The sequence below is a fragment of the Doryrhamphus excisus genome, linkage group LG9 (genome assembly GCF_037039965.1).
Source record: "Doryrhamphus excisus strain RoL-2023G ecotype Guam linkage group LG9, RoL_Dexc_Guam_v1.1, whole genome shotgun sequence".
In the NCBI taxonomy this organism is placed as follows: Eukaryota; Metazoa; Chordata; class Actinopteri; order Syngnathiformes; family Syngnathidae; genus Doryrhamphus; species Doryrhamphus excisus.
Window position 1 is genome coordinate 21,527,353 of NC_136365.1, and position 25,723 is coordinate 21,553,075.

Here is a 25,723-nt window from a genome sequence, read left to right on the forward strand (position 1 = left end):
AAGTGAATGATTTTAGCATTAGCAGGGCACCTGGTTGCTGTTGTCTCATCAACAATTACGTTGCTGACACCTAGTGGCCAGTGTGGTACAATACAGCCGCAATGGTGCAGTGAATAGTCACACAGGAGCTGCTGTCAGCCACAACTCAGTCCCGTCAGTGACACTCTTCAGTAACTGTCAGTACATATTTGTATTGTATTACAGTATTTGGACCAAGAATACGTGTCAAATTTCGAAACAGTGGCCATTTTTTAAAGAACCAATACAGTAACTGATGACTGTATGTTACTAGAAATAGCAAAATATTGTTCTATGCTAATTTACAGGCAATTTTAATTAGCAAGAATGAGATGGAATAGAAAGTTTTAAAGAGTTATTGCATTAATAACAAGTTTCTTTTGTGAAAGTGAAGTTATGGTCAGATGCAAGCGTAATAAAAGTGTTCCACGAGAATGCACCCTTTTCCCCAACAGGAATATATTTATTGAAAATGTTTTCAAGTGATAAAAAGATGTGATTAACAGGAAATGAGACATTGTAAAAATGCTCCCCTCGGCTGGTTTGAGTGACGGCGCTCCAACATCCACACAAGCTCATTTTCAAATCTTCACCTTCTCTCTCTTTCCTATATTACACTCTTTTTAAAAGACAAAAAATAGAGCATTAATAACTAGGATTATCATATTCTATGTAAATATACATTTGCAAATAGACTCGGATCTTATTTATTTATTCACTTTAAAAAAATAATAAAAGAAGTCAAAGCACTGGTACCGATGGGACAAGTGTGTAAGGCAAAGACCAGTAAAGTGTTTTTAATTTTTTTTTTTTTTTTTTATAATATTCTAGCTTCACAGCTGAGTCTCGGTGCGACTAGGATGACGTTAGTGTTTTTTTAGAGTCACGCTTGATGCTTCATGATAAGTGAAAGTGACGTAAAGAAGCTCCATCAGCTCCAACCCTCTGGCACTTTAGTGTTTTCTTTCTTTTTTTGGTTAGCAACTATGATGTGTACAAATTCTTGCATAGTAAAACCAGCTGATCATTTTCTGCAAAAAAAAAACAAAAAAACAATCCCTTATGATGGCGGCCCAGTGAATGCATTCAAAGTGAGAGGCTTCTGCCGTGTCCACGCCCGGTCGGTGAGGACACTTGTTAGGTCACGTGTCCCGGAAGTGCATAAACGGGCTTCATGCGTCCCTGCTAGCCTCTGTGTGCAACATCTACCAAAAGACGGAAATGAGAATAATGCCCCCCAAAACAAAATTAAAAAAAAAAAAAAAAAAGTGGGGGTGGAGGGGTGTCAAAGCAGGAAATACACCCCCCCCCTTCCCCACCTCGGAATGCAATGAGACCAACAAGCAGACGACGCATCGTCACGTGTTGGCAGGAATCATCGTTAGTTACACTGACAGCATGGTTCACTTAACTCCGCCCACTTTTGGCACATGGTCGCTCCAAGCGCCGCTGCTGGAGAAACGGTGACTCGGTAGAAATGAGAAAAAAAAAAAAAAAAAAGTCGGCTGCAGACGCACGTTCATGCATGATCACCCGTGCGGGACACCCAACCAAGCCAATCAATCAATCAAGACGAGACCGACATGCAGGAAACAAAAAAGATACGGAAGCTCGGAGAGTTTTTGGTCCCGAAATGCGACGCCAGACAAAAGCTGTCAGCAGGGAGACGTGGCGGCCATGAGTGGTTCTGATGTCTCGCATCAAAAGACAGAAGCTCGTCACAGCGGCGTGGCGTCGTGTTGACGAGGCTGGTGCTCGGCTTGTGTGTGTGTGTGTGTGTGTATGTATATATGTGTGTGTGTGTGTTTGGACCCCCCCTCCCCACCAGACTAGACGACCACTCGCCCGCTTGGCTGATGAGAGTTCAAGTCCCGAGCTGAGGTCCGTTCACCTCCCCACCGGCGGCGCTGGGGGCGCTCCTCTCAACAAGGCTGTGGACACAAAGACACCCACGTCACACACCGAGGATACACACTCTTTGCATTGTGTTTGTGGGTAAGGCTGCGCCCCCTGCTGAAGGGAGGCGGTAATGCCCCCTGCTGAAGGGAGGCGGTAATGCCCCCTGCTGAAGGGAGGCGGTAATGCCCCCTGCTGAAGGGAGGCGGTAATGCCCCCTGCTGAAGGGAGGCGGTAATGCCCCCTGCTGAAGGGAGGCGGTAATGCCCCCTGCTGAAGGGAGGCGGTAATGCCCCCTGCTGAAGGCATCAAGCGTGACGCCGTGCTTACTCTTACTGCTCTTGCTGGGGTAGACCTTGTTGAAATGACGGTACTCCTCTGGAGGCGGAAGGTCATCCATCGGGTGGAAGTTAAACTTGGATTCAAAATCATCTGAGCAAGTAAAAAAAACCAGAAAAGACGTGAATAGTATATAATATATATATATATATATTATATATATTATATAATATATAATACAGTGGAGGAGATGACTGGGAGGATGCTGGCAGCACAGCACGACTCACCCAAGATGGACTTGGAGGAGGAGATGGAGGAATGGCCGTTCCGGATGGGAGGGGGCGGCGGAGGGGGTCCGGCGGGAGTGCGGGAGGAGGTGGATGACGATGAGGAGGAGGACGAGGAGGTAAAAGGGGGAGGCGGAGGTTTGCCCGCTCGGCTGAGAGACTCGGAGACCGCGGTGCTCTGGCCACGGTACGGGGGCGGCGGGGGCGGAGCGTCCCGGTTGCCGTTGCGAGCGCTGGAGAGGGGCACCTGGGGAGCTTTTGGGGGGGGGGGGGGGGGGCACACACACACACACACAGTTACACAATGAGCTGAGCACAACTGATGAGGAGGCGATGCACGGATGCAGACGTCCTCCTCGCTTGTTGTGTCCACATGAGAGCACGCTCTAATGCTACACTTTGAGGGGGGGAGAAAAGGGGGGGGGGTGGAATGCCGGAATATTCCACGGGGCCTGAGGAATGTAGAGGAACCAGGAGGCCTGGTGGCGATGCAGGATGACGAATGTTGTCGGTGATAAATGCCGAAGTAAATCCCGTTTGAAAGTGAAGATAGGTCACCAGCGGGGGTGGGGGAATGGGGGGGTGGGGGGTTGGGTTTCTCCATTTGGCAGGAGCCAACCATGAGCGATGACAAAACGAGCTTGTCAAGCCATCGGAAATCGCAGGAGGTTTTTATTCAACAAAGAACACTAAACTCATCACACAGCAACTTAATCAGAAAGGTAGCGAACAAAGGGCCATGGCTGCAATGATTGACGTCATGAGCTCCTTGGCCAATGAAATGCACTGTTGGGAAGAAATGCATGATGGGAAAAAGTATCATAAACCCTTATTGGTACTTGCATGTTTCCTAGCTACCTTTTGAGTGTTAAGTTGCTGTCTGACGATGTTATAGGCAAAACATGTGGTCATACAGGTGAAGGTGCCCCTACCTGCTCGGCGGCTCGGGGGTTCTCTGGCGGGAGGCGGCGGTCGGCTAACTTGCTGCAGCGATGGAGATGACGAGGGAGGAGGGGGAGGGGCGTGGTTGCGTCCTTGGCCGCCACTCCCCGATGTGTTTTTCTTAGTCAGGGAGTTGTGCCTCTGTGGAAGCTCGGGAGCTCCTCCCCCGTCGGGGTGGGAGGGGCCGTTGGACAGGCCGGTGTGCATCCTGTATGGCGGCGGAGGAGGTGGGGCCGACGAGCCGCTGGTGGGGGGTCTGCTTGAGGATGACGAGAGCTTACTGGCGCTGGTGGGGGCAGGGCCTCTGTTTGGCGTGGGAGGGAGGGGCTTCTCTCTGCTCTGCGCCGACGACGACGATAGCCCCGACGCCTTTTGGCTGGGAGTGGGCGGGGCGTTTCCGCGGGCACCCCTGGTGAACGGCGGGGGAGGGGGCGGAGCCGACGTGCTGTGCTTCATCCCGCCGCCGGAGGACGAGGAGGAGTTACTGCTGGCGGTGGGGGGGCGAGTGATGTCAGGCAGCGAGGGCCGGTGGGAGCGCTGGTGCTCCGGCGGGGAGGGCGAAACAGAGCGGCCGGTGGGGGGGCGAGGAGCAGAAGGCCGGGACGCCGGGGGCCTCAAGGCGGATCTGCCCACCGAACCCCCAGACGAACCATCTGAGAGGGACAAGACACGCGGTGTGAGACGTACTGCATGAATCCATGCCGGTTGCTATGGTTACTTTACTTTACCTCCAACTGGACGCAACTTTGGCACACCTCCTTGGAAAAGACCCCCCATTCCCATTGGGCCTCCGCCTCCATGACCTCCTCCTCCTCCTCCAGATTCTGGTGATTGGACCTCCAGTTCATTAGTTAGCCTTGATGAGCAGCAATGAGTATTAAGGATGTGACGCCACTCACGCTCCAAAACGGGGGCGCTGCGGTCGTTGACCACGCCCACTTTCTTCAGCCTGGTGCCTTTGCAGATGTCGGACAGCAGCGCTCCTCTGCCTTTGGCCTCCGACGAGCTCAGCTTGGGAGGAGTGGTGTTCGCCTGCGGGGGGGGGGGGGGGGGGGGGGTAGGGGGGTGCGGTCACAGGTCAAAGGTTGCACCGGGCAGTGCCAAGCGAGTGCCAAGCGCGCAGCCTCACTGACCTGACCGAAGGTAGGCGGGGGCGGGGGCCCCGGGGGAGGCGGGGGAGGGGGAGGAATGGGCATCCTGTCCCTCTGTTGGCACTTTCCTGCGCGGATTCAATGACACCTCAGTTTCTCTGCTGGGACGATACGCTCGCACTCCTGGGAAGAAACAGAAAAACATTCATTCCATTGGCGGCCATGCATCAGCTCATCACATGACACAACGCTTCTCTTCTTTTTACACTTTTACACCAAACCACTGTTTGGTTAGCGTCCACACGATTTATAAGCAAACAATGACCGGGTAAGCCTGCATTCCAAGTGTGACAGTGCAAGATGATGTCATTGTCTAATTAGCGTGATTGGCCATGACTCATGTGCAGGTTATTTTATGGATCCCTCCTGTCCCCAGAAAAAGTCTCATCCTGGTGGCATGAAACTCTGAAACCGGGGTGTGGAATTATTGACCGTTCTAAGATTCGGGTCGGAGAACAGAGGGACTCATCGGCTTCCATTGTGGACCCTGAGGTGTTCGGTTCAACTCCATGTCTCCATCTCACATGCATATAACCTGATTACCAAAATACTGTAAACAAAGGCAGCGTATATAATTGCACATGCAAAGTGTCAATTTAACTGTTGTCCAAGTATTAGCATGTGCAGGTTAGTTACGCTAGCTAAACCATCGAGCTGTCATTTTGTAAATAAGACACACAATTCCCTCACAAAAAACACACACACACACAAAAGACACACAAAAAAATGAAAAGGTATACAAAACTGTGGTGAGACCAGCCATGTTGTTTGGTCTAGAGATGGTGCCACTGAGGAAAAGACAGGAAGCAGAACTGGAGGTAGCAGAGATGAGGATGCTGAAGTTCTCATTGGGAGTGACCGGGATGGATAGGATCAGGAATGAGTACGTCAGAGGTACATTAAAAGTTAGAGGCCTTGGAGATAAAGGTCAGAGAGGCCAGACTGAGATGGTTGGGACATGCCCAGAGGAGAGATAGTGGATATATTGGTAGAAGGATGCTGCCGTAGAGGAAGACCAAAGAGGAGGTTTATGGATGGTTTGGATGGAGGCGGTTGAGTTGCTGTGGCGACCCCTGAAGGGAAAAGCCCAAAGAAGAAGAAGAAGATTCTCCATGGCACGCTTGTCCTGTATGCTCTTTAACATTCAATTTGTGGGTACCGAACTCCTTCACAGGCTCGATTCCACTAGATGTCACTAAATATTAACGGTCATAAAACAGTTCACATCCCGGAGGCTGCACACCCGTTACCAAAACAGGCTTCAGATTAATATATATTTTTTTTAATAATCTTTGTTGCAGCTCTAGTACAGTGGATGGCGTTCATATGTGACCAAACAAACCAAACACACCCTTAGTGTAAACATCTTCAAAGGAAGTAGTTTGTTAGCAGTTAGCCACAGGTCGTATGCACAGGTGACAAACCAATCAGAAACGATCTCTAACCATCGGGTGTCAAAAGAGGAGGGTAGCTAACATGAGCAGGATTCACTATCTTGGCAGCTTGTGGCTGGGTTAGCATGAAATGTTTTCATGCCTGCCGAGGAGGGGAAACAGGAAGTGGCGGGCAGGGATGTGCTCAGACAGGTTGTAACACAGACGAATCGTCTTTTTCCTGGTGTGTTGAAATAGTTCCACGGCTCCTGCGGCTCTTCTCAAACATGCTCCAGCTTATGTCCACAGACAGGCTTTCACCTTTTCGAGACACCAAATCCTAAGACACTTTTCAGTTCTGTTAGTTTTCGGTTTCTTCTTCTAACCGTGAGGAGCAACGGTGCCATGGCTCGGTTTGGCGTGCACTTGGCAGCCTGTCGACGTGCGGTGAAGTTTACAGAGTTTGAACACGTGCGCTTAAACGGCGTGCGTCAGTCACTTCGGCACACAATGACAAAAAAAACAAAAAAAAACAACCCTTCTAGGAGCTCCCCAAACAGGTTTGCTCCTCTCACGCTGCCCTTCCTCCGGCGGCCTGCTGCAACAGCGTGCAGGAATCTTGCCAAGCGAGCTGGCGAGTCAGCCAGTGACATGATTGTTCAAGCAGAAAGACACGGTGGAGGAGTGGGTGGGTGGGCAGGGGGGGGTCAGTTTCCTCGCCTGCAGGTAGATTTCATGTTTCTTCACCAATATTCACAACAATTAAATCTTGTTTAAAAGGAGAATTGGCTGACTGCATTAATTAACATCTCCTGAAAACGAGGCAGCTTTTCTCAGGACGTTAGGACGAATTCGCCCATTAAGAGGACCTTTTTTTTTTTTTTTTTAAATAATGTACCTCGCACCCAAGTACATTATTTAAAAAAAACAAAAAACAACCTTAAACTGTATTATGGAAAGCAGGAAGTGAACAAATGTAACAGTCACTGATTGTAAAAGTACCAGATGGAGGGGTAGGATTTAATAAGCTTTGCTTCTTCCTACTCCTTTTGAACATGTGGAACTGGGAACTGATTATGTGATGCATTCAATTGGAATCTGATGCATGTTCAAATGAAATTAAACCAATACCACTTTAAGGAACGCCTCGGCTTCAAATTGGAGCCAACGCCAAAATGTTCTGCTGATGTGAGAACACGAGCTGACGCAAGACAAAAAAAAACAAACATCAAAATAGACATAAAACACGAGGCACTGGATGGGTGACGTTCGCCATCAAAAACTCTATATTCCGACCACTTCCTCACCCCACGTAACATACAAGCATGTGCATTAGATATTTGTTGTTACAATTCTCGGCTGCACAGTCGTCGAGTGGTTAGCGCGCAGACCTCACAGCAAGGGGACCAGGGTTCAATTCCACCAATTTATCATAACGACGCAATGACTCCTTTTGTATACGCACGTGCCATACATTTCTGTCAATAGCAGAAACCTCTTCTTATTCTCGAGTTGATATTTGAATTGTGACTATTACGCGCTAACGATGGATCTGCGCGATCGATAGCGCTGCGCCCGAGATGGATCCATCGTTAGCGCACATATCGATCAATTTCTGCACTGATGATGGATATAACTGCCTTGCGGTGGAGATTGATGCTTTGACACTGCGCTGACGATATGATGACAATTGTCGATCTGCTAATTGCATATAATGACAGGGTTAGAGTTAGGGTTAAGGGTTCACACCCCCCCCGCCCCCCGCCGAGAATGGCAACAAAGTGAACTGCTTGACAATTAATCAAAGATTTGAAATTTGCATGCATCGACTTCCTGTTGATTCTGGTAAGTAACAACGCTCAGTGCTGCCATCTGTTGGCATCTAAACAAACTACACACATCCATCCCGGGCGCAGTCATATACCATTGATCGTGAGCGCAGAAATCGATCAATTTGTGCGCCAACGATGGATCCATCTCGGGCGCAGCGCTACCGATCGATCGTGCAAATCCATCGTTAGCGAGTAACAGTGACAACCATTTATTCGCTTTTTGTTTTTAACAACTATTGGTAACATCTGTTATCAGGCGGTGGTGTTCGTATACTTTTTTGGTTGAAAAAAACAAAGTGTGGCTTGCAACTGGTGGACACCTCTGGACAAAAGGGGGGGAGCTTTGCTGGATCACCTACTGGAGCGATTAACCCCGCCCCTGAGAACAGCCTGCTCTATCAAATGTAACGCACCGAAACGTATGGGCGGTTATGGCGTCGGTGCTCACAGATAGTTGCTAACACACACACACACACACACACACACACACGTTTATTCACTTTCATGTCAACGAAACATACAAACGTCTCCAGTCGTTTCCTCCTGATCAGTAAAGATAAGGGGAAGTATCACGGAAGTAGCATCAATGTCATTGTTTTTACAAGGCCCTGACCTTTCATCCCAAACAAGTGACTAATGGTTGCCATTACAAAGCAAAAACAATACCAAAGTGGCTCGTTTCGGCATGGAGGTCCTGCCGTACTCATCCACAAAGCAGCTCCGGTGTTGACTTCACATGTTTTGGCGTGCGGAAATACATTGAACACGAAGGCCCAACCTGCAGCCATATTCGGGGCCTGACGTACATCACTGACACAAACAGGTTGGCCTTAAAGAACAACTCTGTGACGGTTGACAGCAATTAACAGTCATCACGGAGGCTAAATCACAGCCACTTTCAACGAGGTGAATACAAAATGATGAAGAAAAAACAAAACATGGTCTTCCGGTTAGGTTAAAATGATGACATGCCATCTTGTAACTACTTCTGGCTAATATCGAACACAGGTGTAAAGTAAGGTTAGCTTAGTTTACTCACCCGAATTCGATGACGAGGTGGCTAGACAGCGTTGCCCAAAACAACATGAATGGAAAGTGTCGTTGTGGCAATCCTTCGCTGAAGCTGAGCGACGAGCTACATAAGACGTCAGGCCTCTGGCGGAGCGCAGGCAACGCAGCTGAAGGCAACCGAAAAACACCCAGGTTAGCCGGCTAACGACGCCCGCTGAGATAGCCCTCCTCTGCCAGAGGCGGTTAGCCTAGAGCTAGGTACAGCTAGCAGGTTAGCTTGGAGCTAAGTGAAGCTAGCTAGTTAGCACGGAGCTGTTTACTTCCAGCTGTCAAGTGTCGGCGCTTCGGGCAGCGACAAGTTTTGGCCGCAGAACGTCTTTGGGGTGGCGCCGCGCCGTTTTGAAAAACTACGCTAAACGTTCGAAAGCAACTTTTCAACTTTGGCTTCGAAACGGAAAAACTTTAACCCCACTCTGGACGCGCGACAAGCGCCATCCTCTCGGCTGGCTGTTTTATCACAGCCTTCTCGGAAGCCCGGAAACGAACGACACAAAATGGAGGGAGGCAGCTCAGTGGTGCGTTTGGGAACTACGGAAATTGGAAAAGTTCATAAGTGCTGGGAGTGACGTATGCAACAAAGCGTCACAACAATACCGAAACAAATACATTTCGATTTACACAAATTATTTATGCTATAATTAACGTGAGGTTTGTACAAATAAACGATCATTTAAGTCAGTTTAATTGTGGGGGTGTGGTTCTGAAAAGATTTAATCTCAGAAACATACACAAATATAAAACGCAGGCAGCAAATTGTATTTTTAAGAATAATTAATAAACTTCTCTCTCTTTCAAAATGAGAAGTAGTCTGTAAAGGCATCATCTTTTGTCATGGTAATTCGAAACGTATATCTGAGACATTTGGTAGACTGATTTTTACAAACTACATTAAAGTTATTTTTTAGCGACAGATGTAACCTATTTAGGGCACATTACATTCATTAGACGTTGCAAGATAACACCCAAGACATGTCTGAATGCACCAAAACCTTCAATTAGATGAATTTTAAGAACTTTTACTTTCAGCATTCCGAGAAACAGCGACACTCGTCGGTCGAAGGAAGAATATTTTAATTGAGCACATCCGGTAGACTACTTCCGGTAAAGATGGCGCTGAGCAGAGCCTACACGACGCTGTGGAGGACATGCAGGCTGTTGACATCCAGACACCCCGTCCCTCCTTTCGCTGCAGTCCGGACTCAGAGCTCAGTTAGCGGGGACATAGTGCCGCGGACCTCCCTGTCCATGCCTCCGTGGCCGGAGACGAGGTTGTTACCGGAGGAGGATCAGCGGAGACAGCACGCCGCCCTGGTGAGCACCGTCAACCAGCGGATAGAGAACAGGGACTTCGGTCGCCTGTTCGCTGTGGTCCACTTTGCCGGGCATCAGTGGAAAGTCACAGATGAAGACTTGATCCTGATCGAGAACCACATCGATGCGGACTGCGGCGAGCGGATCCGGATGGAGAAAGTTTTGCTGGTGGGGGCGGAGGACTTCACCCTGATCGGCAGGCCTTTGCTGGGGAAGGAGCTGGTCAGGGTCGAGGCCACGGTGGTCGAGAAGACCGAGTCTTGGCCCAAAGTGCACATGGTGTTCTGGAAGAGGCATCGTTTCCAGCGCAAGCGGTTCATTGTTCAGCCTCAGACGGTGCTGAGGATCAACCGTATCGAACTGGCACCGAGACTTGTATGACCCGCAGACCTGTTGGTCCTAAAGGGGCCAGAAGTGCCACACGGGACTCTTTATGGTTACGATATTTGTCTCTTGTACCACTGTAAATATAAATAAAACGTTTGTAAATCAACTAACCTCGTCTGAACTCTAAAAAAAAAGCAATTAGCGCTTAACACTCACAATTACGAGTGCGTCTAAACACCTCGCGGAGCGAGTAAACCGTAGCAGGAAGGAGTGTGCATCATATCAACAAATATTGGTGTACCAATCAATTCTTTGTCACTGTGAGTGGAGATTTACCCGAAAATGAGGTTTTATCGTTGTTTGTGTTTGTTTTTGTATATCTGCTACTATTAAAGGAGTGTTGGTTGTCTTAAAAAAACAGCAAACTGCTATCGGTGCTAAGCTAGCTGTGGTGCATTCGGGTGCATCACGTAACTCCTCTGACAGACTTTGCCGCTGCATTCTCGTGATAATTGACAGTCACGTGATATTTACCAAACCACCCTAAATTTTGTACTTGTAACACACCTCAACGTTACACAAATTAACTTTCGGACTGAGTGGTCAAAAATTGACGAGAAAGCAGGGCTCACTTCAAAAGTATTTTATTTCTGTAATAAAATTCCTTCGATCCAGGAGGAAACGGGAGAACCGACATGAAGGCACTGTGGGAACATTCCTCCTGCGTGCTAGCCGCAAAGTGGACAGCGGAGAAGTTGTCATCACGAGCGTGTAGAGCAGAAACAACCTGAGAGCTCACACGACGGAATAACAACCTGCTCGGGTTCTTCTTCACGCCTCGGTCGTCGCACACGTCTGACAGAAGACACCGGAAGGAGATGACTAAAATTGCATTTTTTTGATTTTTCTTCAATTAAACGCAGTTTATCGTATTTAAATATTAGTAAGACTCAGCTAGCCACCGGCTAGGCTAATCCCTGGAAACGCAACGTTTTGGTGTCTTCTCCCAAACATGTGTCCACCGACGCTTGCCTTGAAGATGAGCAGCTCCTTTTCATTCATCCTTCCGGTCTTCTTCACATGATAAGCCCACAAAAGCTTTCCATTTCTCGGAGGTGAAGAAAGAACACCAAGCAGCAGCAATGAAGGCTTTCTTTCAAAATAAAATTTCTAGAATGATCTTCAATAATCCAATTAGAATGGTCCAAAATATCGACTCCTCTTCTTCAACGTTCTCGTCGGCCGTCTGAGCGGGTTTCTTCTGTTTCTGGGCATCCTCCGAGCTCATATCGAAAGGATCCTGCGGTGCCGTTTGATCGTGGAAGACCCTCATCTCGAACTCGCTCTCCCTGTGGGACGGGTGTCCGTAGATGCCGATGCCCACGGGGCGTGCAAAGTCCATGGGGACCACCACCACGTCCCGGCCGCAGGTGGCCGACTGCAGCTTATAGCTGTCGAAACTGGGTCGTAGCGTCTTATCCGACACGTAGAGGTCGGCGTCGCCCTTCAGGCTGTGCATGTGCAGGACGATGGTGCCGTCGTGGTTGAGCCGCAGGTAGCTGTAGTTCCCCGCCCCGATGTGGCCCTGCACCACGTGGAGCAGAACCCATTCTCCGGGAACGCTGTGCTGCTCCTCCTCCAGGAAGCTCACCAGGCCTCGGAACTGAAGCAGCAGGAGGGCGACGGACAGGGTGCGGCGGCTCAGCATCATGGCCAAGACATCTGTCAATCAATCAGCGCCTGGGTGAGAACATACGGTTCTGTTCCACCGGACACACCATTAGGTACACGACTTGTTTACTTTCATGACTGGTACTTTACTCTACTGCATCATACTCAACGTTCTTGTATCATCTTGTGTCACTCAAGGTTGGATATTGTTGTTGTATATTTGTAATATGCGGTTTCCAACTCATATTTTCATCTATTGTGATCCCAATAAATGTATTTTCCTTCACCCTTTCAATGTCTACACCGTCTATTTGTATATACTGATACGTGTCCTTTCTGCTGTTAGCAAACAGCATGATTTTAGTTTTATTTAGGTTCAAGGACAATCTAGTATCATCAAATGTGTGTGTACTGACGCAAAGTACTGCATTTGAAATACAGTCACTGTCAACATACGCACTTTAGGATGGTAAAATGAGATTTCAGAGTATTTTCCGAGATATGAAGAGAACTATTGAGTCATATAACACCTACAGAAGGAAAAGTAACCTACTATGCACTGCGGCTAATACTTATAGATGACAAACAAAGTGAGATTAGTGATAAATAGTGACAAAAAACAAACATGATTTGTTGTTAAAGGACCGGTAGCGGTAAACACGCACCTTCCGCGATCTTCTTATCGACAAGAGCCCAACATTTTAAAGTCCGTCTTCATGCGTATGTTAACATTGACATTAGTATTTTATTTAACAATATACTACAACTCTTGTGTAGTTTTTGTAGGCATACGTCGTAGTTATATACTTGGTTAGCTTCTTGGCTAAAGCTAGCACGCAGCTGCTTGCTAGCTTGTTGAGACATAGCTAACATCGAGAAAAAGCCCATCAAAACAATCGATGGGGTGGAGTGAAATAAATATCAATAAGGATACACTAAAACAGCACTTTTTAATTAAAAAAACACGAAGCTCACTTACATGTTTGTCATTTCCTCATCAGCATTATCAGCTCAACAACCTGCTGGAAGTTCTTCTCTCCTTAAAGAGACACGAAAGCGATAAATATGACACAGCGCCCCCAGCGGCTCCATGGTGTTACTGCGACTATACTGTATAACGCTTACAGGTGCTATTCCTGAATGGGGGAAGTGCCCAAGGGTTAAACCTTGTCAGTAAATGTGTCACACATTCATTCACGTTTACAATCCTTTTTCACTTTAATGAACACCAACCACACTTTAAAAGAAATAAAACCAAAATATGACCACATATGTTGTCAAAAAGCACATCAAATTTTTAAATTCTATATTAATATACTCGCTCAACAGTGTTGCATATTGTGACACATTAGATACGACATGTCGTGGAAGTCGTTACTTCAGCGTTTTGTTACTGCAAAGCAGTCGACCAATTTAAGGCTTCCAAAAGTTCCACAGTGGAGTCAAGTCTGATGTACACAAATTGTAGTTGTGTGTGTGTGTGTGTGTGTGTGTGTGTAATGGTGGTGCAATACTTGTCAATGGACAATGTCACCTTGTGATATTTGCTTCCCTTTCCAGTCAGAGAAGATTTGATCAACAAAGCTCTGCATTGGATATCTTCTAAAAACATTTCATGATTAGGACACATGATCAAAAAAAAAAAAAAAAAAAAAAGAGGGGAGGGTGGGGGGGGTTAACCAGTGAACTTTTTCAGTCTTTGATTGACACGGGGCAGCTGAAAACCAAGCGTTTCCATGACGTGGTTTGGAAGGCAAGTACCGTGACAACGCCGTTCACCTCGCCCTGACTGCTGCATCCTGACACAACAAGCTGAAAAAGTGGCGAGAAGTACAAAAGGACCCGCCCTACCACAGGCCACTATCGCAACCGTCACCATTAGCGGGTGAAGATGAGGGTCCGTCGCACACGCGCACTCGTGCACACCTTCGCTTCTCAAGCGGCAGGAAGTGTAAAAATGAAAAATCGAGATGTCACCTTCTGTTTCTATGAATTATTATTTTAATATCAGTGATTGACTGCACTTCCTGTCTTGATGTGTCCATTATGGTAACGATGTTGATGGTGATAGCGGTGTAGAAATCTGGTGTATTGCTAGAGAGCATGAACAACAACATAGTTGGCCAATAATGCTGAGTCATGCATGCACAATAAAAAGGGAGAGGAGTCTCACAGTTGTCGTTGGCATGTTAAGCGATCGAGTCTCGGTGGTGGGGGCAGGGTGGTGTCGGGCCAGGGGCGGGGGGGCAGAATGGGCCTAAAAACAAGCATCCTGGTCCAGATGGGAATGGATTCGATGCCGTGGAAAGGAGTCTCGGATTTGCGGTGGAGACGAACGAAGCCTGCGGTAAATACGATCTCTTGCTCTCCCACCCTGCACGGCCCAGCGCTCGGCTTGAGAAGGGGGGGGGCTCAGGCGACTGCGATGCAGGGAGATCCGCGCTGAAGGGACGAAGGGTGGGGGCGGGTCTCAGACGGGGGGAGCCTTGCGCTGCATTAGATAGTTGTGGATGTCGTCGGCGTCGCGCTTGAGCCAGGCGGCGTTGAGGAGGATGTTCTCGCAGCACTGTAGCACGGTGCGCTCCACCGCCGGCGTCGGGTGACTCTCAAAGAAACTCTGCAGCAACACAACACAGAAGAGTTGAGACCCCCAAACAAACAATCAGGAAAAAAGGCTGGGCCGGCTCCCACCTTTATTTCTGCGGCCATTTTGTCGATGGCGAACCCGTCCACTGTGAGCTGGAAGAACAACAACGATATGAATGCGGTTCCTTGCAGTCTGGTTCTTCAGCCTGGTCGGGATTTACCTTGATGAGACGCGATAGCAGGAACCCGCCCTGGTAGTGGTTGTAAAGCTCCTCCCAGTTGTCTTTTACAAACTTCCACGCAGCTTTGCGGCCTTGTTTACTGCTTCCTGCCACACCCCCGATGACCGAAACCGTATCCTGAGGACGAACCTCTTCCTGCGGGCGAGAGTAGAGCGGTTACGCGACGTGCGACCATGTGATTCAAAGCCAGGACACACGGGAGTGAAAGAAACAGGAAGTACCGAGAGGGCGAAAGTGAGGACTCTCTGAATGAGGTCGGGAGCGGCAATGGCGCCGAGTACTCGCTCGATACGATTCTTCTCCTCCTGCATGTCCGCTTGCTTGTGAAGCTAAAGGGGACGGACAAAGACGGGGTGAAATATTCTGGCCAATAAGGACTCGGGCCAACGCTGAACTGTGGAGAAGGTTTACCCTCAGCATGGTCTCTAACGTGGTGCTGTCTCCGTGTTTGAGCACTGTCAAGTAAACCTGCAAGGAGAGAGACAATACATCCTTTACTATTAGTCGACCGCCCCACATGGACAAATCGGGGCCCTAAACAGAATTGTATTTGGAGGATCCGCCCTCGCCAATTACAGAATGAAGAATCGTGCTCGGCATCGAGTCTTGAGCATGGATTTGGAACTGGGACTGACAAATCGGTTTTCCTGGAATGGTTCCTTTTTTCGGATTCCTAGTTTCGATGCCGAGGCTGCTGACGGGTGCACGAGCAACATGATTAAACACCTCCAGGATCATGGTGCAGAAATAGAAGAGCCCCCCGTCTTTGATGTTCTACATCAGACTTCCTCTGGACGGGCTCTGACTGGCCCGTCATCAACATGTGACCAAGTCAAGCGAAAGTGAAACATAGCAACATGTAATCATGCTCGCGAGGCCGATGGCAGCGGCAGTCTGTGGGCGTAATAACATCGGTTATTTTGGTGACGGCACTCGAAAACGAGCCAATGAAATAATAAGTCAAGCGAATGAGAACCATCCATGCCTTTTCTATGCCACTCAATCTTCGAACGAAAAGCATGGCTTCCCCAAAAGAACAGTTGATCGAGAAAAGCGAACATTTAAAAGTGAAAGCACGAACCAGTGTGTGTTCCATTCCATTTCCAACCCGACCGCTCATTCCCAAAGACGTATTTATACGTCGTTTACGTTTGCGGCAAAAAGGGGTTCATCTGATGATGACGCAATTCCACATTTGGTGAAGTTTTAAAGGGATAGTTGGGATTTTTTGACATGAACTTGTATGACGCCTCCATAAAACAGTGTCATGCACCCCTGTAAGCTAGCACTAGCATGCTCTGCTAAACTAAGCCAAGCCAGCAAACTTCCACTCATGCTCGGTAAGAGAAGTTTTAATTCTTAATAAAAAAAGTTTTCAGGTGGCCACTGGGACGTTTCATTCGGATCTAGCCACGACTAAGCAACCTCACTTGTTAGCAAAGTTAAACAGTGAAATTATTAGCAATGGCTTCCGTTCTTTTTACACTGTGTGACATGAATGTTAAAAATAAGTAATAAGTAAGATGCTGAGGCATACCGGGCTCCTGAGGTCTGCAGGTAGGATATGTTTTCCCTCCACGTGTTCCTTGAATCTCCGCCTGGCCTCCTCCAGCGTGGGCTTGTGTCCCGCCTTGCCCAGCTTCCCCAGAACCAGACCCCTCAGCAAAGCATCCAGGTGGCCTGCATCACACCGAGACTTCACGTTCGCAAACAGGAAGCTTGATAAGACTTGACGTCGCGCCTCACCTTCTCCGTGTTTGCTGTCCCAGCCCAGACGAAGGCCGATGGGGGTGAAGAGGTCGCGGATGAACTCCTGGATTTCCTCGTGGAAGTCGGTGTGGGAGAGCAGCGAGGACAGGACGCCCAGGTTACAGCTGAGGTCGCTCCACACGGTGTAGTTGGGCTCGTTGACGAACGCCTCCATCAGCTTCAGCACCTCCACCGTGCTGATCATTCCTGCACGAGACTGCAACGCAAAATATGCGTGGAAATTTGATGTATTTAAATAAAGGGATTTTTGATGAAGTGGTTTCTGGTCTCACCAAGGAGAAGAGGTCATTCTGGAGGCTGAGCCGGTCCACGGGCTGCAAGCTGAGGTCTCGGATGCCGGGCAGAAGACTCTCCAGCATGGCCGAGCTGTACTGGATGCGGTAAAAACCCACCGTGCCGGGATTGACCTGAGCACAAATAGTGGGGCGATCCAAATGGGTAAAACAGGGGGATGAGACCCGTTTTAATGACGGGGGCGCACTCACCTTGATCCACTGGTCAGAGGTGACGCCTTGAAGGGTGACGATGGTCTCGGGTTTGTCCAGTAGAACCTGGAGTTTGGAGCACCGGGGATCCTTGCTGGTACAAATACTAATGGGTACCATCCAGCTGGGGCAATCTCCACCTGTCCCAGCGACACAATAAGAAAAGAATTCTTACTAAGGGTGGCGGAATCACACCAAAAAAACAATCATTTAAAGGTAAATGACTAAAAATGACACCACTGGCTATAATCTTGGATATTTAGTCATGCCGACTTTCCACATTTGCTCAACTTGCCATTATGAGGTCCGCTGGCGCAGAACTTCTTCTGGGATATCTTGAGAACGCGGTTGTCGCCATTCTGTCGACGACAGGACAGACAGTCGGCGTGAGCGAGAGCGCGACGACACGCGGATGCCAAACTTTTGATTTGGACCTCACCTGCTCCTGTTCGACTAGGATAATGGGGAAGCCCATCTGCTTGGTCCACGAGCCCATCACCGTGGCGATGGGTTTCCCGCTGGCCTGTTCCAGACAATCCCACAAGTCCTCTGCAGAAAAGTGGAACCCACACAGGAGGTGAAACCGCCGTCGGAGTACCGGTGGGTTTTACATTTCGGGATCTTACCCGTGGATGCATTTTTGTGCTGGAACTTTAACAAATAGGCGTTCATTCCTTTCCTGAAGTCCTAGAGAAAACAGAGGCGAGGATGAAGATGAGATTCCCAAGATAAAAAAAATAAAAAAAATGTGGGTCCACCTCGTCTCCTATGTAGTTGTGCAGCATACGGATCACGGATGCTCCTTTGCTGTAAGAGATGGCGTCAAAGATTTCATCCACCTCGGACGGATGGCCAACATTCACCTGGAGAACAGAACCAGCGTCACATGGTCAGGGCAGGGAACCAGGTAGGCGCCACAGGGACCAATGTAAATACTTGGATCTCCTTAAGCTAGAGCTGTCCTATCTAGTCCTGAGCACAAACTGACAAACAGTCCACCTGCAATTGATTCGATGCCAGGAAGTTGAAATATGAACATGGGATATCAAACCGTATCATCAGTTTATCCCGGCGATAACGATGCGGCCACACACAACACACAGTCATCACGTCCGCAAAAAAAAAAACACCTGCCCACCTCGATGGGATGGCTGCTGTCCAGGGCATCCAGGTCCAGAGCACGCGTGTAGTCTGCCGACACAAACTGAGTCCAGATGTCATATTCTGGGAAGCAGTGGTCCACGCACAAGTACTCGATCCAGGATGCAAAGCCCTCGTTAAGCCACAAATGCGTCCACCATTCCTACACACACACACACACACACACACAACTTCCTTAATTTGGGTACACAAGTTGTAACGTTAGCATGCATGTGAGGTCATTTAGGGTCGGCTCTGTCCACACGGGAATGTTTTTAGGTTGAAACTGCAAAGTATTTCATCGTTTCAGCACTTCATCCACCCGGCGACGGCGTTCCGGGCACGTCAGAAAATCTGATAACGCCAGCTTTTGTCGTGGAGGCGTAGACAAGCAAACCGCTGCTTTCTGACATCGCTGTCACGTGACCAGAAGCGAGCGCTGCCGACACACCAACATCATATCTGAATATTTCGACTGGCGAGACTCACCCCGGTCGACATTCTCCTGACATTTTGTTGTCTTATCCTCCCGGAAGTCATTCCGCTTTGCCGTCAGTCTAGACAAGCCCTGAAAAGCGCAAGACAACGGATTTGTGTACGCATTCTTCCTTCGTCTGTAGTTTTGGTGTCACGTGGTTCTGTCTGAGTGTCTGTTTACAGCATCAACAGCTCGTTGCGGCTCATTGACAACATCGCTTTCACGCAGTGATCCCGCTCCGGATGCCAATGTTTACGAATTCCACACTGTGTGGACACGATTTTTTTTTTTTTTTCCAACCCGGCAAAAGAGCACATCAAAATGAAACAAAATTCCCAAGAGCATTCGCGTGTGGACAGGGCCTGTGTCTTTTCTGAGGGCGTTCTGGCCGGTTACCATGGTGACTAAGTTTCCAAACCACTGGTGGGCGAGTTCGTGACCCACCACCAGCGCCACCCACTGCCTGGAGGACGCGCAGGAGTTCTTTGGGTCAATCAGCAGCGCGGTCTCCCTGCAACAACACACACACAAGTTTAGATCAGGGGTGTCCAGACTGCAGCGTGGGGGCCCGACAGCGCCGTATCTAGTGTTCAATAGTGCTTTATTTATCACGTTTAATTGTTTTTGGTGCCATAGCGACCCCTTAGGTAAGTGTGCAGCTATGGATGTTCATCTTGTTACATTTGTAGTTTACACTCGCTAGCAGCTGTTAGCTTTGTGCACCCCGTTGCTATGCAGAGCAATCGGACATCCACGCGGAGATGCGGCGGAGGAGAGGCTGCATAGTGGGAGTGAGCAGCGGAAAACACGGTATAAAGGTTGCTGGATGAAAAACGGTATCAACCATGTTTATCGTCTGTCGTCATGAGGGAAGGTGATATGGCGGCGCTAACTTTTTACTTTTCTATATAAAAAAAAAATAACTTTATATCAGCTGCTATTTTTGTATAAATATAGATTGTTTACATTTTAATAAAAATTTGCACACATATTTGGCTTTGACTATTGTCTAAATTCAGTCTGTGGGAAAAAAATATTGGAATATATATATATATATATCCATATCCAACCTAAATATATCGAGATATGAGTTTTGGTCCATATCGCCCAGCTCTAAGATTTTGGAGCAGATGTGTGCAGAGGTTGACATCCTGAAATAAATGTGCTTTACAATTTGAGACAAGTGTATTGAATTATATAATTTAAAAAGGTATATAGCTTCTTATACAAAACTCCACTGAATATACATTTCATATCGTTATCATCATATGGTGATATATGCCAAAATATAGTGATAGGTCTATATCGCTAAACCTGATGATACATACATATTAGCGGTCAGCTGTTGAAAAATGTTTGATCCAGGTTGCACATTTCATAGAATTGTAAAACACACTTTCGTACCAAAACATTGACAGATTTTGATATGTTTATTACCTGTAAGTAACAAGGCCCCAGTTTTCCATGGCACCTGAAGGCGAGGAGAAACGCACAAATACATTTTACTTCCATGACAGACTAGTGTGAGAAATGTGCGTGTTTACACAACGTGCTTCAGAGTACAACCAACCAGCAGCAAAATCTGCAATTGCGATGAGGTCAATCTTGGGCAAAGGATAAGGAACATTGAAGTAGTCTTTGTAGAACGGTAAAGTCTTTGTGGCAACCTGAAAAAGACGAGAAAGAAAGTCAGCACATCTTAAAACGTTCCCTGAGGTCGGTCGGGCGAGATGTCGCTTACCTCCAGCGCAAAGCGGCCTTGCTCCGCCTTCCCCACCGGCGTGTAGACGCGCACCAGCACGCCGTCCGACGACTGACTCTCCACAAAGTCAAACTCGCCGATGACAAACGCTACGAGGTAAGTGGACATGATGGGCGAGGTGGCAAATTTGATTTCCACCAGGTCTTCTTCGCTTGGATATGGCTGTCGCTCAACGACATTCTGGACACAGCAGAGCAAACGGAATGGCGGCAAGTCTCAATTGGCTCAATTGGCACACTTGGGTACGCAAAGCTAAACATTACACAAATCGGTGTTAAAAATATAAAAACTCATGCATTTTAATTGATCCATCCATTTTCTACCGCAATGAGGGGTGGCCGGAGCCAATCCCAGCTGTCCTGTCCTGTCGGTATTTTCCAGATCAGACAGCCAAACTCCACTATTATTGGATAATGTGGTAGCCTACCAAAAAATATGATATGGCTCGCTTAGCCAAAAAGGTTCCCGACCCCTCAACCAGGTCATGCTTCCACCAAGCCCCATCCCAGTTTGAGGTTTAGAAGTGTAAATTCTGATAGTCGCGTGTGTGTGTGTAGGTGGGATCAGCTACATAACATCATAGCGTGGATGAGCAGTCACTGTCCACCCACCAACACGATGCACTTGGTGGACTTCCCCCCCTTTTAACTACCCCACCAAAGTAATGTCATTTTGGTGTCCTTCACAACGGTGTACTGAACTAAAGAGCTTAATGGAAATGGGACTTGAAGCCTTGTGAAAGAGCCTGACTGGGAGGGCGGCTAAAGACTGCACAGTTTGACCTGACGGGGGCACTAGAGAGCAGTAAAAGTCACTCTTGTCCTCCAGTCAGCTCATTGCATTTAAGCACAATGGCGGCTTTGCATCTGCAGAAAAACACCAATAAACATCAGACTTGACTAAGACCCGTTTTAAGAACCCAGCATGATCTTCTCAGTCACGGCCATGACTAAGATGGGCTGGGGGAGGGCCTGACCCGACCACATGACACGTACCATGTTTGACAAGGCGATGCGGTCCTTGGGGACGATGAGAGTGATGTCAAAGGTGGCTTTGATGGCGGGCTCGTCCCAACAGGGGAAAGCGCGGCGAGCGTCCGTGGCCTGCAGGAGGGAGGAGGGGACAGAAAACAAACAGCATGTGTGTCGATGTCAACGTCGGGTCACAGATGTCTTCAGTGGGACTCCAACTATGAGCAAACATGACTTGCATGCTCGTCTACACTCGGACACTGCGCACCACTGGTAATTATTAACACAAAAGGTAAAGTAGTACAGCATATAAACACCTATCCGACACGTCATCAGGACTATTAGCATTATCTCAGTAACGGCTCGCTTCCTTTTATTATTAAACTTAACCACAGAGTGTTGAATCAGAGAAACTTGACTAGCTTCATTTTTTACTTCTTTGTTTCAGATATTGGAGAAGTTGGCATTCAATAATCGTCGTTGAAAGGTGACGGTGGTTCCCGCAGCCAGAACTGCTGCACTACGGACGGTTGAGCAGAGCAAACATGCTTCCGAGGCGCGGATGGATGCTCCAAAGTCAACTGCAGCTGCTGGCGGTGTGGCTGAACATGGGATCGTTAAGGAGGAAGCCGTTCACAGATGGACAATGCATGAAAGAATCGCTCATAAAAGTATCGCAGCATCTGTTCTCAGACTTTAACGATAAACAGGGAGTGATTGCAAAAATGTGTGAATGTGAGTGTGAATGGTTGCTGGTCTTGACCCTGCCTATCGAGCATAATATTTGAACTCTGATGGGCTTTTTTTATGTTAAGGTTTTGCTTGAAATTTGACACAAATATGGGAACCACTCCAAAGACTACATAGTTCAGGGTTTTTATTATCTCAAAGTAGGCCTACACGTGCACTCTATGCTTCTGGAGGCAAAATAACAAAGGGTTGCCGCCCCATGATCACGTGCGGGTATGCCGTCAAACAGTGATTCACAATTTTCAATATTAAGCTAAACAATAAAAGAATGCGTGCTCTACAACAAGTTCCCCCAGGGAGACAATAACCTGCGGCACAGCTGTGCTAAAATCATAAGAGTTGCGTCACAGTGCTTGATCAACGCGTACGAGTGGGAGGGTACTGACAAAAAGTTCTGGGAGTACACCGGACATAAAAGGTTAGGAAAGACTACTTTATATGTCGTCATCATATCCGTCTTACCTCAAATTGTGTGACTGCAGCGTAGCGAGTCTCTCCTGCGGCGGACGTGTATTTACTACGATAGAATCCTTTCATTTTGTCGTTCAGTTCTCCTGCAAATTTGATCTTCAACACACCAGAGCCTGGACATCACGCGAGAACAGAGAGACAGGAGGCGCCACTTTGGGTCAATTTGAAGTACTTTCAAATTACTATGCAGAAATGTATGTTTGTGCAATTATTTCACGCATCAGCAGGAGACAAATCACCTTTTTTTAGCGCGCTCGGAAACGACAAGGTCACTTTCTCGTCCTCGTTTTGATAGTTAAACCCTGTGGCATCAATTTCTAAAAAAAACAAACAAAGAGTGGTCAGCATGTTACAATACATGATCTGATGGAGGAGGAAGGAACCAAGGACAGAATCGGGAATCAGATTCTCACCGTCTCCTCCGTTAGGCACAAAAGAGGCTGTGATGATGTCGATGTCGGCACAGTTCATCACAATCTGATTTGTGGCTTGTGTCACCTGCGCATGTAAAAAACAAACAAAAAAAACAAACAGAAAAAGAACACACTTGATTGAAGCACTTGTGTGCATGTGTACAGTCTTTTCCCATACATTCATTCCTTTGTGGTGGCCTGACACACATACATTTTAACCGCCAGAGACCGATTGGGCGCGACCTGTTAAGAATTCTCTTTGGGCACGCAAGTTTGTGTGGCGGCTCATCCCTAAAAACGACACGCACATGCGTTATGGTCGGATATGCAAATTAGATGATACAACACAACCGTTAATGGCATGTGTGCAGTGTATGTCGACTCTAATGCGTCTTGCAACCGGTCTTAATCAAGCATAGAAGTAGGAAATCATTTCATAGTTCATCTCCACATGATGATTCTGATGTTTGAACTACCAAAAAAAGCAAGGATGTGACGAGTGACGAGCGGACGTGCTCGTTTTTCAACTTTGGCAGAGGAACTGATAATGGAACGAGAAAGCGTGACCATAATTTTGCGTGCTGCTTCATCACCTGAGGAGTTGCTGCGTTCCTGCCAGGTGAATGTTCATTGTCTTGCCGGAGGGCACCTGACAACCTAAACAAATACACACACCCCTACTTATCAACTAGTTACGTTCCAGAAGCCCGTTTGTATAGGGATTGTTGTTTAGTCAGCATTTTGCTCATTTTTTCCAATTGTTTTTTTTTTTTTAGTACCATTCCTTACGCCTGTTTTTGTACGCTCCTTCTTCCTGCCAAGCATACAAAGTCATCAAGACATCATGGATAGCAAAGAAGGCAACTAATTTGTGATTATCTTATCGCGGACGACAACAAACATCTCGCGAGCTGCCAACGGCAATCAGGCAGGCGAATGCCGACTTCGAAACGTACATCAGGCTCATCCAAACACCGCTCAGTTTTTCCCACACAGCAGTGTGGGAAATAAATAAAAAAATCTCAGAGCTCTGAAAAGGGAGCCACAAAAAAACGAGGCTAAAGCGCTGCGGTTTGCCAAACCCATTACTCCATTCATTGAAATTCAGATTAATTGACTAGGACAATAATCGTTGGTAGCGGCCCTACTCTTGATGAATTGAGGGATTTTACCCTTTTCTGTAAAGCACTTTGAATTACCTTGCTTATGAATTGTGCTCTATAAATAAATATACAACAACCCCCCCATGAGACACGCATATTCATGCCTATATTGTAATGATTTACTCAATATGATAGTTACGCATAACAAAGTTAAGCAAAATGAGTAATTAAATGTGATATGACAGCTCTTATCACAACTACGTCAGCACGCAGTTAATCAATTAGCAGCCTCATCAATAAACACCAATGGACTTCTTGTTAACTGTAGTCTAATTTTAACCCTGCTGTGATAACTAGCCACTCAGAATATTCCCATCATTTACTCATGAAAATTAAATTCGACTTTAAGATTTGACCCCAGCGAAGTGAAGTGTGTACAAGGTGGGAGGGGGCGACGTGACGATGCCATGATTTAGCAAACACCAGCTAGCTAGCTAGCTAGCTAGCAAGCAGCCACTTGTCGCTTTATAACCACATTCACCGAGTCACAATAAATATCATAAACATCATCACTGATGCGAAGAGTCGTTAGGGCGTTCAAGAGGTGTGCTCGGAGGTAGCCAACAATTAATTATAATTATAATATAATACGCACTGACAACCGTCTTAGCAGGCTATAGCCAAGTCTTGCTAAGCTAACAAGAGCGTACAAGTGTAGTCAAACACACTTCAATAACAATAATAATAATAATAGTGTCCATATTCACTAGTGTCTCTACACACACATATATATATATTTATATAATGACGTGTATGAATGACAAAAGGCGCCATATTTGTATCATTTAGGTGTGCTAGCACAGGTGCGTGAGCGGCTAGTAGTTGGCCGTTAGAGAGCAATCAGGTTAGCTAATGGCAGCTAGCTGAGCGCATATTACATGGTAAAATGCACATTTTGCAGTGTAACAAGTGTTTGCATTTGACATACCTCCACCATAGCTTGCAGCTTGCCCGTGAACGTAAAGTTGATCAGGTCCGGTTTGAGACACAGCCCGTAGTTGACGGGGAAAACGTCAGTCGGTAGCCGCTCGAAGGGCCTCCTTTTGGCCATGGCTGCTGAACAGTGACCGGCAGCTCCCAGCTCCGTCTTATCTGCAAAGAGTTGGACTTTTATTGGAGTGCACCGAAGGACTGGCCGGGAGCGGACACGGATTGTTTGCACCAATGTCTGCGTCAGCGTGCGGCTCAGAAGGAGCGACATCAACCGGTACGCTCTGTCGGCTACGAGTCTCCTCCCGATCGCTAGACTGAATTTCCCACTCCCCCCCCCCCCCAAAAAAAAATACCCCACATGCGCACGCGCGCACACACTTAATGAAGTGACTAGGCTGCAA

At 47.6% G+C, this 25,723-nt stretch overlaps 4 protein-coding genes across 7 annotated transcripts; 1 reads left to right on the forward strand and 3 right to left on the reverse strand.

Moving 5' to 3' along the window:
• Positions 1-455: 455 nt before the first annotated feature.
• On the reverse strand, positions 456-9,367 carry wipf2a (WAS/WASL interacting protein family, member 2a). 2 transcript variants are annotated; one of them, XM_058067329.2, is made up of 8 exons: positions 8,818-9,367; positions 4,556-4,696; positions 4,322-4,454; positions 4,151-4,246; positions 3,413-4,075; positions 2,481-2,735; positions 2,251-2,346; positions 456-1,949 (listed from the first exon to the last, which is right to left on the reverse strand). In XM_058067329.2, exons 2-8 carry the CDS (start codon positions 4,616-4,618, stop codon positions 1,906-1,908), a joined length of 1,350 nt encoding a protein of 449 aa, XP_057923312.2. In that variant the 5' UTR covers positions 4,619-4,696; positions 8,818-9,367; the 3' UTR covers positions 456-1,905. The 2 variants fall into 2 exon arrangements, with proteins under 2 accessions (XP_057923312.2, XP_057923303.2); XM_058067320.2 differs by having other exon boundaries at positions 2,245-2,346; positions 8,818-9,366.
• Positions 9,368-9,885: 518 nt separating this feature from the next.
• Positions 9,886-10,543, forward strand: mrpl21 (mitochondrial ribosomal protein L21). Its single transcript, XM_078793659.1, has one exon. The coding sequence runs from the start codon at positions 9,957-9,959 to the stop codon at positions 10,539-10,541; it is 585 nt and encodes a 194-aa protein (XP_078649785.1). The 5' UTR covers positions 9,886-9,956; the 3' UTR covers positions 10,542-10,543.
• A 577-nt stretch (positions 10,544-11,120) lies between these two features.
• lg9h6orf120 (linkage group 9 C6orf120 homolog) lies at positions 11,121-13,242 on the reverse strand. 3 transcript variants are annotated; one of them, XM_058067369.2, is made up of 2 exons: positions 13,138-13,242; positions 11,121-12,209 (listed from the first exon to the last, which is right to left on the reverse strand). In XM_058067369.2, the coding sequence occupies exon 2, from the start codon at positions 12,196-12,198 to the stop codon at positions 11,644-11,646; it is 555 nt and encodes a 184-aa protein (XP_057923352.2). In that variant the 5' UTR covers positions 12,199-12,209; positions 13,138-13,242; the 3' UTR covers positions 11,121-11,643. The 3 variants fall into 3 exon arrangements, with proteins under 3 accessions (XP_057923352.2, XP_057923358.2, XP_078649786.1); XM_058067375.2 differs by having other exon boundaries at positions 11,121-12,227; positions 13,138-13,219; XM_078793660.1 differs by having other exon boundaries at positions 11,121-12,247; positions 13,138-13,210.
• Positions 13,243-13,351: 109 nt separating this feature from the next.
• npepps (aminopeptidase puromycin sensitive) lies at positions 13,352-25,654 on the reverse strand. Its single transcript, XM_058067285.2, has 23 exons — positions 25,318-25,654; positions 23,227-23,311; positions 23,053-23,130; positions 22,805-22,926; positions 21,617-21,724; positions 20,601-20,801; positions 20,430-20,526; positions 20,297-20,330; positions 19,256-19,370; positions 18,380-18,544; positions 18,000-18,104; positions 17,868-17,928; positions 17,681-17,790; positions 17,537-17,600; positions 17,242-17,381; positions 17,029-17,163; positions 16,733-16,952; positions 16,524-16,666; positions 15,398-15,454; positions 15,208-15,315; positions 14,966-15,121; positions 14,850-14,897; positions 13,352-14,775 (listed from the first exon to the last, which is right to left on the reverse strand). Exons 1-23 carry the CDS (start codon positions 25,588-25,590, stop codon positions 14,629-14,631), a joined length of 2,772 nt encoding a protein of 923 aa, XP_057923268.2. The 5' UTR covers positions 25,591-25,654; the 3' UTR covers positions 13,352-14,628.
• Between the last annotated feature and the right edge of the window lie 69 nt (positions 25,655-25,723).